The sequence below is a fragment of the Spinacia oleracea genome, chromosome 1 (assembly GCF_020520425.1).
Source record: "Spinacia oleracea cultivar Varoflay chromosome 1, BTI_SOV_V1, whole genome shotgun sequence".
In the NCBI taxonomy this organism is placed as follows: Eukaryota; Viridiplantae; Streptophyta; class Magnoliopsida; order Caryophyllales; family Amaranthaceae; genus Spinacia; species Spinacia oleracea.
Genome location: NC_079487.1, coordinates 46,097,986 through 46,114,046, shown reverse-complemented (window position 1 = coordinate 46,114,046; position 16,061 = coordinate 46,097,986). Strand labels below are relative to the sequence as shown.

The 16,061-nt window shown below is 39.7% G+C and overlaps 1 protein-coding gene across 1 annotated transcript; it reads left to right on the top strand.

Moving 5' to 3' along the window:
- The first annotated feature begins 1,865 nt into the window (after positions 1-1,865).
- Positions 1,866-6,558, top strand: LOC130464122 (uncharacterized). Its single transcript, XM_056833537.1, has 2 exons — positions 1,866-3,234; positions 3,341-6,558. The coding sequence occupies exons 1-2, from the start codon at positions 1,866-1,868 to the stop codon at positions 6,556-6,558; spliced, it is 4,587 nt and encodes a 1,528-aa protein (XP_056689515.1).
- Positions 6,559-16,061: the final 9,503 nt, after the last annotated feature.

The window sequence follows — 16,061 nt, the reverse complement described above, 5'->3', positions numbered from 1 at the left end:
AAAACACCCCCTACAGTTCTTGGCGAATCCACTGGGGACTTTTCTAATTTCAATTTTGAAAATGAGAACGGATTTCGAGCAACCAGCCACTGATCTGCCGAAGTACTGGATGCCAGCATTGGCGCCAGGCGCAGCCCCTGCGCCCAACGCCGCTGCCTGCATCCATAACAGTGGCTCACAGTGGCTTGTCGCCCACTTTTTCTCAACTTTTCGTGTTGGGAGTTAGTCTGTTTTTGCATCTATAAGGACGCTCCCAAGCCTCGTGAACGAGTGCCGAAAAACGGGCTTTACAAATACAAATTCAAGTACGATTTCAATTTCAAATTCTAGGCTTTTCATGCATTTTTCGAAAACCATATTGTGCAAAATGAATTTCTACCTTTGCCCAAACGGATGTGTCACTACTAAAAAATGGGCAAAGAGATCTCAAATAAAAGACCTAATATTTACATAACGGGTCTCTTTGATATGAGAGATCCACTATTATAGATAACAGATCTCTAATATGCATTTAAGCCTACAAAATTATTTTTAAAAAAAGAAAACGAGAGATAAGAGACCCCTCATGTATGCTCACGGATCTCATCTATATAGGGGTCCACCAATTTTAAGCTTGAAACAAAAAAGAAAGACCCCTTTTAAAGGTACACGGGTCTCTTTTTCCAGCATAATTAAAAAAAATAAAAAAATAAAATAAAAATCAAGTACTCAATCGTCCCTTCTTCAAGAAGTCAGCAGTTTCCATCTCAATTTCTCTCTCTTCATAGAAACTCACACACAATGCACAACAATGGTTTCATCTCCTTCATCCTCTACCACTCTTCCCCTCTCCTCCTCACATTTTATTCTTATGTAAATTAACTCTATGATTAGATCAATCGCGTTGCCGAATCGCTGTATCATAATCGCTTCTAGTCATACACCAGATCTTATGTCTCCTCTGCCCAACGATCACTACCTTCCGCCGCCTACCGCCACCTCTTCGTTGCTTCCACAATCACTTCCATTTCTTACATTAGCGTGGGTAAGTTTTCTAATTTGGGTTTTTGAAAATTAGGGTTTTGGTATGAGTTATTGAGTTTGGTTTTTTAATTACGAAAATTTGTTGTAATTGTGTGTTTATTGAGTAGGGATTTATTGAATGTTGTTAATATCTTGGATAAATGATTATAGATAATCATTTTTGATTGGTATTAATTTGTGGAAGTCATATAATTAGAGTTGCACACTAAGTGTTCGATGAAATGCCCAAATGATATTTTTGGATATACAACGAACAATTATGTTAGCCGTCTTTGCTCTTTGCCAATCTCCATCTTTTCCTCACCAACAAAATTTGGTCTTAGACCTTATGCGATGTGAAATTTTGAAAATCCTGAGTTGTCTTCATGACTTCACTAATAACTTTGTTTACATTGTATTTCCTCAGTTCCACAATATTCTTTCACATTTACTATTCTTGTCTTTCACATTTACTATTTTGTTCTTCACATTTACTATTCTGTTAGAGGAGGGTGGACATATTTTATCTGAGATGAGTTGGGGGTAAAAACATCATAAGTGTTAAATAGGCTCAAACATCCTAGCTGCTGTGTTTTTCTTTTTGGGGGGTTTGGATGAAGGGTACTGGTTCTCGTGAGGATTCACTCACATTTGAAGAAACTTTTGAAAACATAATCTTGATGCTTCTTTATTTATGAATCTGAAGAACTAATAGCTGTTTCTTGGTAATATAAATGTTAACCTCAAAAACTAGATCTAAATGTAAACTATGTATGGAAAAATTAAATTTTCAACAAACTCTCTCCTCTCTCTCGAGCTGGGCGCACGTTAAGGGATACTACTAACGTACACCAACTCCATTGATGGCGAGGAAGAAGAAAGCAATACTGAATATTTCTACGACGAAAGTTGCAGCGAAGTCTCCCTCAGTAAGTTCTCACACTTCAGGCACCAGTACTACTCAAAATGATGCCCAAAATGCAAACCCAGATGCTCTGGTTTTTGACTCAGATGGCGAGGAGCTGATGCATTCTCCTCTAGTCCACCCTTCGGCTGGTATGATTCCACGCAAACTTCATGATACTATTTTGTTATTGGATCAGAATTTGGGGGTTGGTCGTAATAATACTGTGGGTGGAACTAACCCTCAGGGGAATGGAGAATCTGTTGATATTGGGGATATTGGGGGAAATAACACTGAACCTGGGGTAGTTGAACCTCCGATTGTTAAAGAACCATGGAAAAATCTGTTCACTGGATCTAAAATGGCTTCAAAAGGGGCGTCCCTATCATTTGTTACACCTGTGCTGCAGGATGGGAAGAAAATTGCTCAATTGCAGGAGGATGAAATGAATGAACTCACTGAGAAATGGAAATCATCTATGGTGATGTATGTGGTAGGGGATTCCCCTACTATAGCTTCTGTGAAAAGATATATGGAAGGGATGTGGAATTCTGTTGCTCAGCCTCAGGTGTTTTACCATGATGATGGTTACTTCATCATCAAGTTTGTGAACATGAAGGACAGAAACCAGATTATTGCAGGAGGACCTTATACATTTTATGGGAAACCAGTTATCATTAAACCCTGGACAGCAAACTTTAATTTCTATGAAGAAGTACTTAGGGTTATACCTTTGTGGGTGAGATTTCCTAATCTGCCACTCAATTGTTGGGGGTGTGATTCACTAAGCAGGATTGGTAGTCTGTTAGGGGTGCCACTCTTTGCTGATGAATGCACTACTAGGCAAGATAGAGTATCTTTTGCTCGAGTGTTGATAGAAATGGATATCACTAGCCCATTGCCTGATTGTGTCTGGATAGAGGATTCAAAGGGTGGGATGTTCAAGCAAGCTGTTACTTATTACTGGTTGCCACAATATTGTAAAGTTTGCTGTACTGCAGGCCATGATTGTACTAAAAAGACTAAACCACCAGTACCAAAACCTGTAGCCAAAAAGGTGTGGGTTCCTAAAGCTGTCCAACAAGCTCATCCAATGTCAGAACAACAGGAGCAACCTAATGCTGTGCACACTCCTGAGATGCCTGTTAACAATGTTTCTGATCCTACTCCATGGAAAATTGTGACAAGACGGACTAAGGGATTGTCTAGAATGAGGACTTTGAGCCCTAGCAATCCATTTACTGTGTTGCCTGCAGAATTGGGTTTCAAAGAATTAACAGGAGGTGATATGGAGATGCAAAATACTACTGAACCCCCTGATGAAGAAGGTTAATCTTTGCAGCTGGAATGTGAGGGGACTTAATGATCCTATTAAGGTCCCAGAGGTAAAACACCTTATTCATACCCATAATATTCATGTTGTTGCTTTGCTAGAAACTAGAGTTAAGGAAAGCAATTTCTCTAGAGTAGTCAATAAGTTTGGGAGAAATTGGAAATGGGAAAATAATTACACTGCAAACCCCAGAGGTAGAATTTGGGTAGGCTGGCTTTATCAAGAAGTTGATATCCATGTGTTACAGGTGCATGAACAATTTATTCACTGTGAAATTAGGGATAGGTATGGAGTGGTGGAATTGTATGTTACTCTGGTGTATGGTCTTCACTCCATTGACACTAGGAAGAATTTGTGGAACTCTCTTACTACTCTTGCCTCAAGTGTAGGTAGCTGTCCTTGGGTCATTACTGGTGATTTTAATTCTCCCCTGTTTGCTGATGATAGAATCAATGGTACTCCTGTTTCAGCAACAGAAACCAAGGATTTTGATGAGTTTATTACAAGTAATGGGCTGTGTCCTGTAAAGAGTGTAGGACATTATTTCTCTTGGCACAAAGGCACTGGTGAAGGTAAAATTGCTAGCAGGATTGATTGGTGTTTGGGAAATGATGAATGGATTCATAAATTCAGTAATGTTCAGGTTGAATACCTAAACCCTTCCATCTCTGACCACTCCCCTTTACTGATAAACTGTCTGCCAGACAAGGTGGAGGGAGGTATACCTTTCAGATTTCTCAATTATTTGGCTGATCATAGTAGTTTTTCTGCTATTATTCAGGCAGCTTTTACTGAAGTATACCATGGCACTCCTATGTTTAAGGTCTGGTGTAAGCTGAAAAAAGTCAAGGCTGAACTCAAGAAGTTACATAGAGAAGACTTCTCTGGTATTACTGAGAAGATTACCATTGCTAGAAGTGAGCTTGATAAGGTTCAACAGAGTTTGCAAACTGGTAGATCTCCTGCTCTTCTCAACCAAGAGGTGGTTTGCATTAAACAGCTTAGGCATTGGCTGAGAATTGATGAGATAGCATTGAGACAAAAATCTAGGATCCAATGGCTAAATCTAGGTGATTCTAACAACCACTTTTTCTTTTCCACTGTGAAAGAAAGAGTTAGATTCAATAGCATTGCCATCCTATATGATGATAATGGCACTAAATTGGTTGATCCTGATCTAATTCAAACAGAAATTCTGAGTTTCTACAAAAAGCTGCTTGGCACTTCTGCAAACACTCTTCCCTCTATTCACATTCCAACAGTGAGAAATGGCTCTAGGCTAAATAATGATGCTAGACAGGATCTGTGCAGGGATGTTACTGATGATGAGATTGATTTGGCATTACATGGGATTGGCAATGATAAGGCTCCTGGTCCAGATGGTTTAAATGCAGTCTTTTTCAAAAAGGCTTGGCCTGTCATCAAACAGGATATTTATAGAGCAGTGAAGGATGTGTTTGTTACCAATTTCATGCTTCCCCAGTACAACTGTACATCTATTACTCTCATTCCAAAAGTTCCTAATCCTACAAGAGTTAAAGAGTACGGACCAATTGCATGGTGTAATGTGGTGTACAAAATTGTTTCAAAAATTCTAACTACAAGAATGCAAGGGGTGATTGGACAGGTTGTTAGTGAATGTCAATCTGGGTTTATTCCTGAGAGGCAAATTTCTGACAATATTCTGCTTGCTACTGAGCTCATTAAGGGCTACACTAGAGCCCATCTTTCACCCAGATGTATGCTCAAGATTGACTTAAAGAAAGCCTATGATTCAATTGAATGGCCTTTCTTGATCAGTGTTATGGATGCTCTTGGCTTCCCTCATAGATTTGTGCAATGGGTGTACACCTGCATTTCCACTGTATCTTACAGTGTGCTCATTAATGGGAAACCTTGTACACCTTTCAAAGCTAAAAAAGGGCTAAGACAGGGAGATCCCTTGTCTCCTTTTTTATTTGCTATTGGCATGGAATACTTGTCTAGACATCTCCATCAGTTGCAGACCAAGCCTGATTTTAACTTTCACCCAAGATGTGCTAAACTGGCTCTTACTCATCTAATGTATGCTGATGATTTGCTTCTATTCTGTAGGGCAGATCTAATCTCTATTGACATGATGTTGGCTTCTTTTAAGAAGTTTTCTCTAGCTTCTGGTTTGGAGGCTAATATGGATAAAAGTAACATTTATGTTGGGGGTGTTTATGGTCAAGATAAAGATGATATTCTCAATGCAGTTTCTACTCCTGAAGGTTCCTTTCCCTTCAGATATTTGGGAGTTCCCCTCTCAACTAAGAAGCTGAAGTATACTCAATGTAGACCCTTAATTGAGAAGGTGTTGGCTAGAGCTAAAGTGTGGACTGTCAAGCATCTATCTTATGCAGGTAGGCTCCAGTTGGTTCAAACAATATTGCTGAGTTTACAATCCTTTTGGTGTCAAATTTTCATCTTGCCAAAGAAAGTGATCAAAGAAATTCAAGGGTATTGCAGGGTGTTCCTGTGGACAGGCAACACTGACCCTTCAAAAAAAGCTCTGGTTGCTTGGCACAAGCTTTGCTTGCCCAAAGTTGCTGGTGGTTTGAATCTGAAAGATATGTGCTGGTGGAACAAAGCAGCTGTTGCTAAACTCCTCTGGGCTATAACTTATAAGAAGGATAGACTTTGGTGTAAATGGGTTCATGCTTACTACATAAAGGGGAGGGATGTTGGGAACACTCAATGGCCTGTTAACATGTCTTGGCCTTTGAGGAAAATTCTGAACTCTCAGAGTTTAATAGATAGCATTGGAGGGTGGAGTGCAGTGAGTAAGGGAGGTGTCTTTTCCATCCAAATCATGTATCATCTGCTGATGGGGCCATGTGATAAAGTCAGCTGGAGGAGAATCATTTTCCATAATAAAGCTTCCCCAAAAAGTTTGTTTGTCTCTTGGCTTGCTGTTTTGGGAAGATTGCCTACACTGGATAGACTTCTCAAGTGGAAAATTGTGGACTCTAATGTGTGTCCTTTATGTTCTTGTATGCCAGAGTCTACTCAACATCTGTTTTTTGAGTGTAGCTACTCTGCTGCTATCTGGTCTTCAGTTCTTGCTTGTTTACAGTTTCACAGACCTGTTTCTCAGCTTGATAATGAAGTGGTGTTGATGACAAGAGCTGCCAAAAGAACTGGTGACAGATTCAAGTTGCTTCTGATGTTCTTTGCTGAATTTCTTTATGGAATATGGCTGCAAAGAAATGCAAAAGTCTACACTCATTCCTGCAGAAGTCCCCTTGATATTCTTAGAGATATCAAATATCGAGTGGCCTGTAGAGCCACTGAATAGCAAAGAAACTTGCTCTTGATGTAAACTTGTAGTTTAGTTTCAGTTTAGGCCTTTTGGCTTGCTGTGGGTGTTGTTGTTTTGACCTTTGTTTCAGTTTTGGCCTTTGTGCTTTCTGTTGCTCTCAGTGGCTCAGTTGGTTTTGGAGCTTGTACTGTTTGTAAGCTAGTTTGCTAGCTTCCTCTTTGGTAATAATAATATATTATTTGCCAAAAAAAAACATGTTAACCTCTACTCCTAAAAACAGATCCTGGAATCTGGAATTGAAATTGATAGTGGTGGCAGTTTTCTACAAGCAAGCAATGTGTTACTGTTTTTTTTTTCTTTCCAGAAATTATTTTTTTATATTGGTTACTATTGTGTTACTGATAAAAAGATGGATTTTTGTTCAAGTCTTAGTTTTAGGATTGTATTTTAATTCCCTTCCTGTGAAATATGTTTTGCGAATCTTTTTAAGACTCAACAACTTCTAATTCATCTAATGCAGGCCGTCATGTATGTCCTCTGTTTTCATTTGTGATCTATCATTGATATTTCAAATTTGAAACCGCAAATCCTTGGTTTTCCCTTGAGAGAAATACTGATAAATCGATTTGCAGAACATTTCTCTTCGATTCTAATTGGAGTTAGTAATCTTCTATCTCTTTCTCTCCTCTTTGCTTTAAATTTGTCAAATTTTACTTCAATTAACTTCTTGCACCGAATCTGTTGAAGGAACCGATCGTCTTTAATTTTCTTTTGATTTGCAATAATTTGTTTAATCTTGTGTTCTTGAGCTGTTTAGTGATGACTTTGTGCTGATATTTTGTACATCAATAACTGGTTTCCCGTAATTTGACTGAAGTGGGAATTTAGGTTTTAGGGTTAAAATGAAATTGATTTTGCTAAACTGGTTGATGTTTTAGTTCCTTTTAGTGGAGAATTGTTCATGTTAGCTTCTGATTGGAAATTGTGTGATTGTGGAAATACGGGGATTTAGTTGATCATAATGGGTGGGAGAACTGCTAGCTGATTTCCGGTCTTCTTTGACAGCGTTGTTTGTGTATTACAAGTAGTAAGGTGTTGCCATTAAAGATTTGTGGGGGAGTGCTATTGTCGAAACAAGGATATCTTGGTGAGATGAATGGAATGAACCGATTGGGAATGGGGTTTTCATATGGTTTTTAGTTGAAATTGTAGAGTGATTGTTTAAATGTTGATGAATTACGAAGTACATAAGAAACTCTACTGATTGTACTCATTTTAGCTAATAGTATTGGTACTTTCAGGTAGTTACAATGTCTACTCCCTCAAGAAAGCGGCCCGTGAGGGATTTTAAGAGGTTGCAACAAGACCCTCCTGCAGGCATTAGTGGAGCACCCCATGATAACGACATAATGTTTTGGAATGCTGTCATATTTGGGTAAGTATAGGCCATTTTATGACTGTCATTAATATACTGGTTATCTCTTATCCATACCTAGATGTATAAACAATCTTTCTCTTTTGTTTGTGGTTTGATTTTGCAGTCTAGATGATACTCCATGGGATAGAGGTGAGTAAGAACAAAAACTCTCCCTCCTCCTCCCCAATGAATGTTTGAGATGATTTATGCTGAAGTGGTACACGTAGAGGTCTGAGTGTTGGTCTTGGCATACACTAATGTAGATGGTTCTTTTTTGCCTGTTACTGTTGACAATCAGTTGAGTCTCAGATCTTCATGATGACCATGTTCCCATGTGTCTAGGAGTTACTTAGAAGTCCGTTAAGTTTCAATCAAGTAACATTGTAAGAACAATTTGTTTAAGAATGTTATTGTAGACAAAGAAAAACAAAAATTTATCACTCCATATATAATAATGAGTGAATGGTAGTTTAACGCGGTTTAATATGCTTGTTAGAATAGAGTTTCCTTTTAGGAATACCTTCCCTTCTAATCAAACAAAAGTTAAGGGGAGGGGGGTAATTCAGATATTGAAAATGGATAGTTGAGGTGTGGGTAGCATCATGATTTCATCACACTTTAGTGATATTATTATATTAAAGCCTTCGCTACATTTTTTTTAATGGCCTTTCCTTAAAGCATCATGATCAAAGTGAGTGGGTACTTGCAGAAAACTATCATATTTTCTGCGATTTTCTCCTTTGATATTTGATAGACCTTTATTTTAGGTTAATCCTTTTTATACATCGTATAATGCAGGTCTGCTTGCTATCTATTGTAGAAGAATTTGTACAGTAAGCAAAGTGAGCTCATTTACTTCATCAAAGTGGAATTCCCGTCTTCAATATCTGAATTTGTACAGTAAGCCAAGTGGAATTTGTACAGTAAGCAAAGTTAGCTCATTTACTTCATCGGCTGGCCGGTATTTATAGAGGTGTGAACACAGGTGTAATGTGTATATTATGCGGTGCCTGTTGGCCGGTATTTTAGAGGTGTAAACGCAGGTTGAATATGCATATTGATTAGTTCTGAATATATCATTGATCGACCAGCTGTATTATTATGCTATTATTGATTTATTTATTTTTTAAATAAAAAAGGTTGCAAAGAGACCCGTCAAGTGTAATAAAGGCTCTCTAGTTATAATAATAAAAAATTCAAAGAGACCCCACATCTAAGATGTTAGGTCTTAGTTTGTAAAAAAAAAAAAAAAACAAAGAGACCCCCTATCTATATATGAGGTCTTAACTGCTTTAATAAATAAAAAAAAAAATATTCAAAGAGACCTCCTATCCTACTTATGGGGTCTGAATATTTTAAAAAACAGATCTCCCATCTCTAATAAAGGGTCTCTTTCCCTTCTAAAATATTTTCACCATCTTTTAAATAAGAGACCCTCTTTCTTACGTTGGGGGTCTCTAGATTTTAACAAACAGACCCCCTCTCGATGAGGGGGTCTCTTTATCAAAGAGACCTGTGAGATAGAGACCCCTTGAAAGGAGATCTCTTAAGCCATTTTGGAAGGGTCTCTTTGCCCTTTTTTGTAGTAGTGTGTTCTACAATCGGGCTAGCCCCGGGGGCAACAGAATGGTGACTCTCCATATGGTTCCCGACCAAAGTGTGTGACCATTTCCGCGCCTACCGAAACTTGGCATTTGCTTGACATTCCCGATGTCAAGTATGGAGGCCGTCTGCCGACACACACTTCCCTTAGGCGTAACGTGAAAGCTTGTCGCCGGATCCGTCTCTTAGCCAAGTACCTTTTTGACACCCAAAGCCGACCACTTGCATCATACAAAAACTTAGACCGACCTTAGGTTGAGAACTTTGCATGTCGCATTCATATTCATGATTAGTGTGACAACGTGCTTCTTGTGCATTGTGTGGGCGTCTTTGCACGCGTGAATGGCTAACCTCGAGTTCTAGTTTGCCAAAACCAAATTAGCCTCCAACTAGGAAACCAAACCCCTAGGAGCATCATTCAAACCTCATGCATCTAAATCACCGATTTTAGGGTCTTTAGGAGCGTCACTCCATTTGATTCAAAACCCTTAAACACGCTTCACTCACAAATGCCAAACTCAAAATTCAATCCAACGGTGTCATAATGCAGGATTTTCGAGTCCAAATTCCAAGTTTCAAAGTCAAAGTTCAAATCCAACGGCGTCATAATGCCGGATTTTTCGAGTCAAAATTCCAATTTTCAAGTTCAAAATTCAATCCAACGGCGTCATAATGCCGGATTTTCCATTCCGAATTCCAATTTTCAAAATTTAATCCAACGGCGTCATAATGCCGGATTTTCGAGTCAAAAATCCAAGTTCCGAGTTCAAAATGCAATCCAACGGCGTCATAATGCCGGATTTTCTATTTTCAAAACCTCAAATCTCCAAGTCAAGTCCAAATCCAACGACGTCATAATGGCGGATTTTCTAGTCCAAATTCCAAGTTTCAAAGTACAATCCAAATTTTCTAGTTCAAAACCTCAATTTTCAAGTCCAAATCCAACGGCGTCATAATGCCGGATTTCCTAGTCTTCAACCTTCAAGTTCAAATTTAAACTTTCTAGTCCAAAACTTCAATTTTCAAACACAACCCAACGGCGCCATAATGCCGGATTTTCTAGTCCAAATTTCGAGTTTCAAGTTCCAAGTCAAGACCTAATCCAACGGCGCCTTAATGCCGGATTTTCTAGTCCAAATTTCATACTTCAAACTTCAAAGTCAAAAACCACAAATCCAACGGCGTCATGCCGGATTTTCTATTTCAAAAATTCAAGTCTTCAAGCATCGAAGTCAAGTTGCCAATTCCAAGTCTCAAAACCTTAAAGTTCAAATGCCAAAGTTCATGACCGGCGTAATGCCAACTTTTCAACTCCAACTTTCAAACCTCAAATTCCATGTCAATCTTTCGAATTTCAAGTCCTATGCTCTAAACTTCAAATTCCAAATACATGCCGTCGTAATGTCGACCTCAAGCTCGAAGTTCAAAAATTCCAAACCTTCAAATTTCAAATCCTACACTCCAAGTCCACGGCGGCATAATGCCGGACTATCAAGTTCCCAAATTCAATGTCTCAAATCCACGGCGACATAATGCTGGATTTTCCAAATACGAATCTCCATGTTCTACATACAAAATGCAATCCTTTCCATTTCAAAATTCAAACTTCGAGTCAAACTCAAAATTCAATCGGATTAAAAATCCCCTTAAATAATACAAGTTCAAATCCACGGGTTGAAAATCCCTTGAAATAATACAAGTTCAAATTCGACGGGTTGAAACTCCCCAGAAATAATACAAGTTCAAGATTCCATCTACGGGTTGAAAATCCCCTGAAATAATACAAATTCCAATGGGTTGAAATTCCCTTCAAATACTCCAAGTCCAATGGGTTGAAACTCCCCCAAAATATTGACGGGTTGAGATTCCTTTTAAATAATACAAAATCAATCTCTTTCAATCGGGTTGAAATTCCCTTCAAATATTCCAAGTCCAATGGGTCGAAATTCCCTGGGAAATTCAATTTCCTAGTACAAGTCCAATTTCCATGTCCTAGGGCGGGTTGAAATCCCCTTCAAATAAGTCCAATTTCCAATAGATCGATATACTCTTTTTAGACATTTCAAGTTCTAGTACAAGAGCCAACTTTCACAAAAGAATGAACGCTCCTCTCAAACATTTCCAACGGGTTGCAAATCCCGAATACAAGTACAGAATCCAAAATCCCGAATCTTCGGAGTGACACTTAGAGTCAAGTCTAGGTCTCATTCATTGTATGCATATCATATCATGTGCCGGGAAGTCCAAGTTCTAAGATTTTCTGGTACGTGTGTCTTAACTAGGAGTCCAAAGATCCTGTGGGTTCGTCGCAGAGGAGAAAGGTTGAAAAGAAATCCATCAGCCTAGCTTCCCTCATAGTCGGCATCGAACGAGCAGCCAGTTCAGCTTCTACAAATCAAGCTTCAAGTCCCTTTCAAGAAACAGTTTAAATGGCCATTGTCGATCAAATCACTCAGCTCATGGCCGCCGTAGCCAACCTCAATACCAGCCTGGAGAATGTTCAAGATTACTGTGGGCGAAGGATCTATGATGAGCGAGTCTGAGTCAGGGGATGAGTCTGGATCCGAGTCTAGTTACGAGTCTAAGAGTCTAGGGCTAGATTCTTGCATCAATCAAGAGCCTCTAAAGGCCGAGCTTTAATTCAAAACAGTCGATGTAATGATTGTTGATTTCAATAACACTTCAATTTCTACTTACTCCTCGAGTCCCATTTCAAAATCAAATCCTAATCCACACAACTTTGCTTCACAAGAAACTGACTTTGAATTTCTAAAAGCTATCGAAAATCATGAAAACATGATGCCTATAATTGAGGAAACAGAAAAAATCAACCTTTCTAACATCAGTGATTCAAAACTAGTTCAGATTGGTTTAACTCTTTCTCAAGCAGAACGGGACGATCTTATCAAGCCACTTTCAGAGTATGTAGACGTCTTCGCATGGTCCTATCATGATATGCCAGGGGTTGATCCAAGCATCGGTCAGCATACAATTCCCCTTATTCCAGGTTCAAAATCCATCAAGCAGGAACTCCGTCGCATGAAACCGGATGTTTCCCTCAAAATTCCAGAAGAAGTCTCTAAGCACCTAAAGGCCGGGTTTATTCAAGAGTCCAAGTATCTAGATCTTTCAAGGTATTGGGTTCCAAGCAAGTGTCCCAGTTCATTCAAGAAAACATTATATGCATATACGGTGTCCCTCACAAGTCCATCAGTGATCAGGGAACCCATTTCCAAGGAGAATGTGAAGACCCATTCAACTAGTACAAGATTCAAAATTCAAGTTTTATTATCTCTAACCGAGCAAGGTTGTGCCAAGCAAGCTACAATTCCAAAGTATAAAATTCAAGTTACAAACTCCAAAGGTTCAAGTTCTAGAAACATATTCAAGCTTCAACAGTACAATCTTCAATACAACAATCCCAACGGACCCATGCTCCGAGAAATTCAACATCATCGCTCTTCGCCTTATCGCCCACAAACTAACGGGGCAGTCGAAGCAGCCAACAAGAATGTCAAGACCATCATCATGAAAATGACTACCAATTACAAGGACTGGCCCCAAAAGCTACATTTCGCATTGTGGGGATATCGAACTTCAATTCGCACTTCAACTGGTGCAACTCCGTTCTCATTGGTCTATGGAATAGCAGTACAACCTGTCAAACTGGAGATACCTTCTCTAAGGATAGTCCTAGAAAGAAAAATCCCAGAAGCTGCATGGGTACAAGCAAGATATGACGAGCTAGTCATGCTCGATGAGCGACGGCTTCAAGCCGCTCACCATGTACAAGTCTATCAGCGCCGAGTGGCCAGACATTTCAATAAAAGGGTCAGAACCCGAAATATCAAGGAAGGCGAGCTTGTCCTAAAAGCCCTTCCCAAAAGCATCATGGACCCAAGGGGAAAATTCAAACCCAACTGGGCAGGCCCATACATTGTCAAGAAGATCCGCGGACATCGACGGAACAGAATTCAGATCTCTTACCAACCTCGATCAACTCAAGAAGTTCTATGTCTAAGTTCCATGTTCAAAATCAAGAATCCAAATTCAGGTCTTGTAAGGTAGTCAGAACTACGTCCGACCTGATTCCCTAACAGGACACGTAGGCAACCTCATTTCGAGGCCCGGCCACTTTAATACAATTTTTTTTTTTCAAAATTTCCTCAATTAATGGCATCCAAAAAATCAAATCAAATCAAATTTCAAAACTCAAATTGTTGTTGTTATTCCAAATGTGCCAATTCAAAGCAAAGCATATTCAAGCGGAATTTAACACAATATCTCTTTATTTGGCCCTAAGGCCTTCAAAGCTAATTCAAATACAAAGTCGGGATCAAGTGAAGCAAAGTTCAAAAGCCTTTTCACTTCCTAAACACATGTTTGATATGTGCGTTTTATATAGTGTTTTCACCCCCGCCCCTTAGTACTTTTATGCGTCAAATGAGCTCTTAGGAGCCGTTTTTAGTACTAATCTGTGTATTTGAGTGTGCCTTGAGTTTCAGGACTACTTAGTGAGAAATTGGTCTTTTTAGACCCGTTTCATGATGATTTAGGCCACTACACGATCCCGAGGGGATTCGGGACGACTATTGTGGACTTAAGGGAGCCCTAGATGTTCATGATCGAGCCCCGGAAGTTAGACTCGGTGTTGCGGACGAAGGGCGGATCACTTAGCCCTCCGCGCGCTTGATTGCCCCTCGCCCACCGGGCGAGCAAGCAGAAAAGAGCAGCAGGCAGCGGGCGCCCGACGGGCGGTGCTTCGCCCGGTGCCCACCGGGGGCCCATCAGGAGCAGCAGCAGCAAAATGTCATCTCGCCCGACGGGCGAGTGGCGCCTGACCGGGCGCGTGCGGATGAATTCCAGAAGTCTCCCTCCGCCCGGCGGGCAGACCTGCGCCCGTCGGGCGGATTTCGAGCTTCCCGCCCGACGGGCGGACGGTCGCCCGACCGTGCGACGACAACCCAGGACGTCTCATGCGCGCGGTTTACTTAGCTTTTCCGGTTTTTCTTAATGCTTTTTGGGCTAAACTATAAATATAGCCCTTAGTTAATTTAGTTGGACATCTTATTATCGCATATTCTAGTATTAAACACTTAGTTTTTCTCTCTAATTTGTTCTAAACACTTAGTTTATTTTCAATCAAAAATTCAAGCTTTCATTTGCCATTGTTCTTCAATTAGGTATTGTTCTTATTTCAATCTTTTGTTTTTCCCTTAATTATGTTTCCAATCATACTAATTGCTTTGTTTATTGTTAATATACTTGAGTAGTCTAATTTCTAGGGTTTGGGAATCCATGATTAATAATTGTGATTGTTGGCATTGTAATTAATTCCTATTGATTGGTTTATTTCACTATACAATCAGATTTGCGCAGGTTTAATTGTGTAGTTATGCAATATCAAATTAAGATTCGAGAGATGCAATTTGATGTTTAGGCTTGTGTCAATAGGTGGAATTAGGATTAATACGTAGCGAGAGCCCGTTAATTCTGAGTCTGTGACTAGTATCGATTCGAGAGAGCATGCTAGTCTAATTAACTACCTTGTTGATTATCGTGATTATTCGTTGTCCTGGATTGTTATTTGTTGGTGAACCTATGCCCTAGATTCCTTAATATATTGATTCCTAGTTGTTTAATTATCGCTGTAGTTTTAGCAAACCGTCAAACTAACTCTTGTTCATAATAGTCTAGATTAATTAATTGATAGTAGAAAGAATGCCTGTTTCCCTGTGGATTCGATCCTGACTTCCCTTGCTACCTAGCTAGTGGACCTTAGGTTATTTTTGATTAGGTGATACGACTTTAGCCTGTCAAATTTTAGCGCCGTTGCCGGGGAGACGGTTTTATTTTCTGTTGTTGATTGCTTATCCTAGATTATTGTTTGTTACTACTCAAGGAACTCACGTTCCTTGAGACCAGATCTCACATTGTTTTGTAGTCTTTGTCTATGCCCAGGACCGTAGGTACTAGTAATCTTACTCCATTCGATCCTGAGCCCGAAAGAACCTTTCGTAGACGAAGAACTTTCATTGCACAGTGTGGGAATTACTCTGATTCTGATCATAATATTGGCGATCTTTTTCCTTCAGATACAGATTCAGTTTCAGAGATAGAGATGGGTGACGAAAATCTGCTACCGCCACCTACCCCACGGCTTACAGACTATTCTAAGCCAAGTCTGTCCGTGCTACCAAAGGCAATCATGCCTTCTATTGCAGCTGAGACCTTCAAGATTGAGCCTGCATTGATTAACATGATTGAGAGACGCCAATACGGTGAGGAACCAGGTGAAGATCCGAATCTTCACATACAGTCCTTCATCCAATATTGTTCCACCATCAAGCAAAAGGGATTGACTCTGGAACAGACTATGGAGATACTTTCCCCGTTCTCTTTGAGTGGGAAAGCTAAATTGTGGATTAATGGGTTGAATCGGGCGGCTTTGAAAATCACTAATTGGGAGTCCTTGGCTCTTGCTTTTTATGTTAAATATTTTCCACCTTAGAAAACAGCT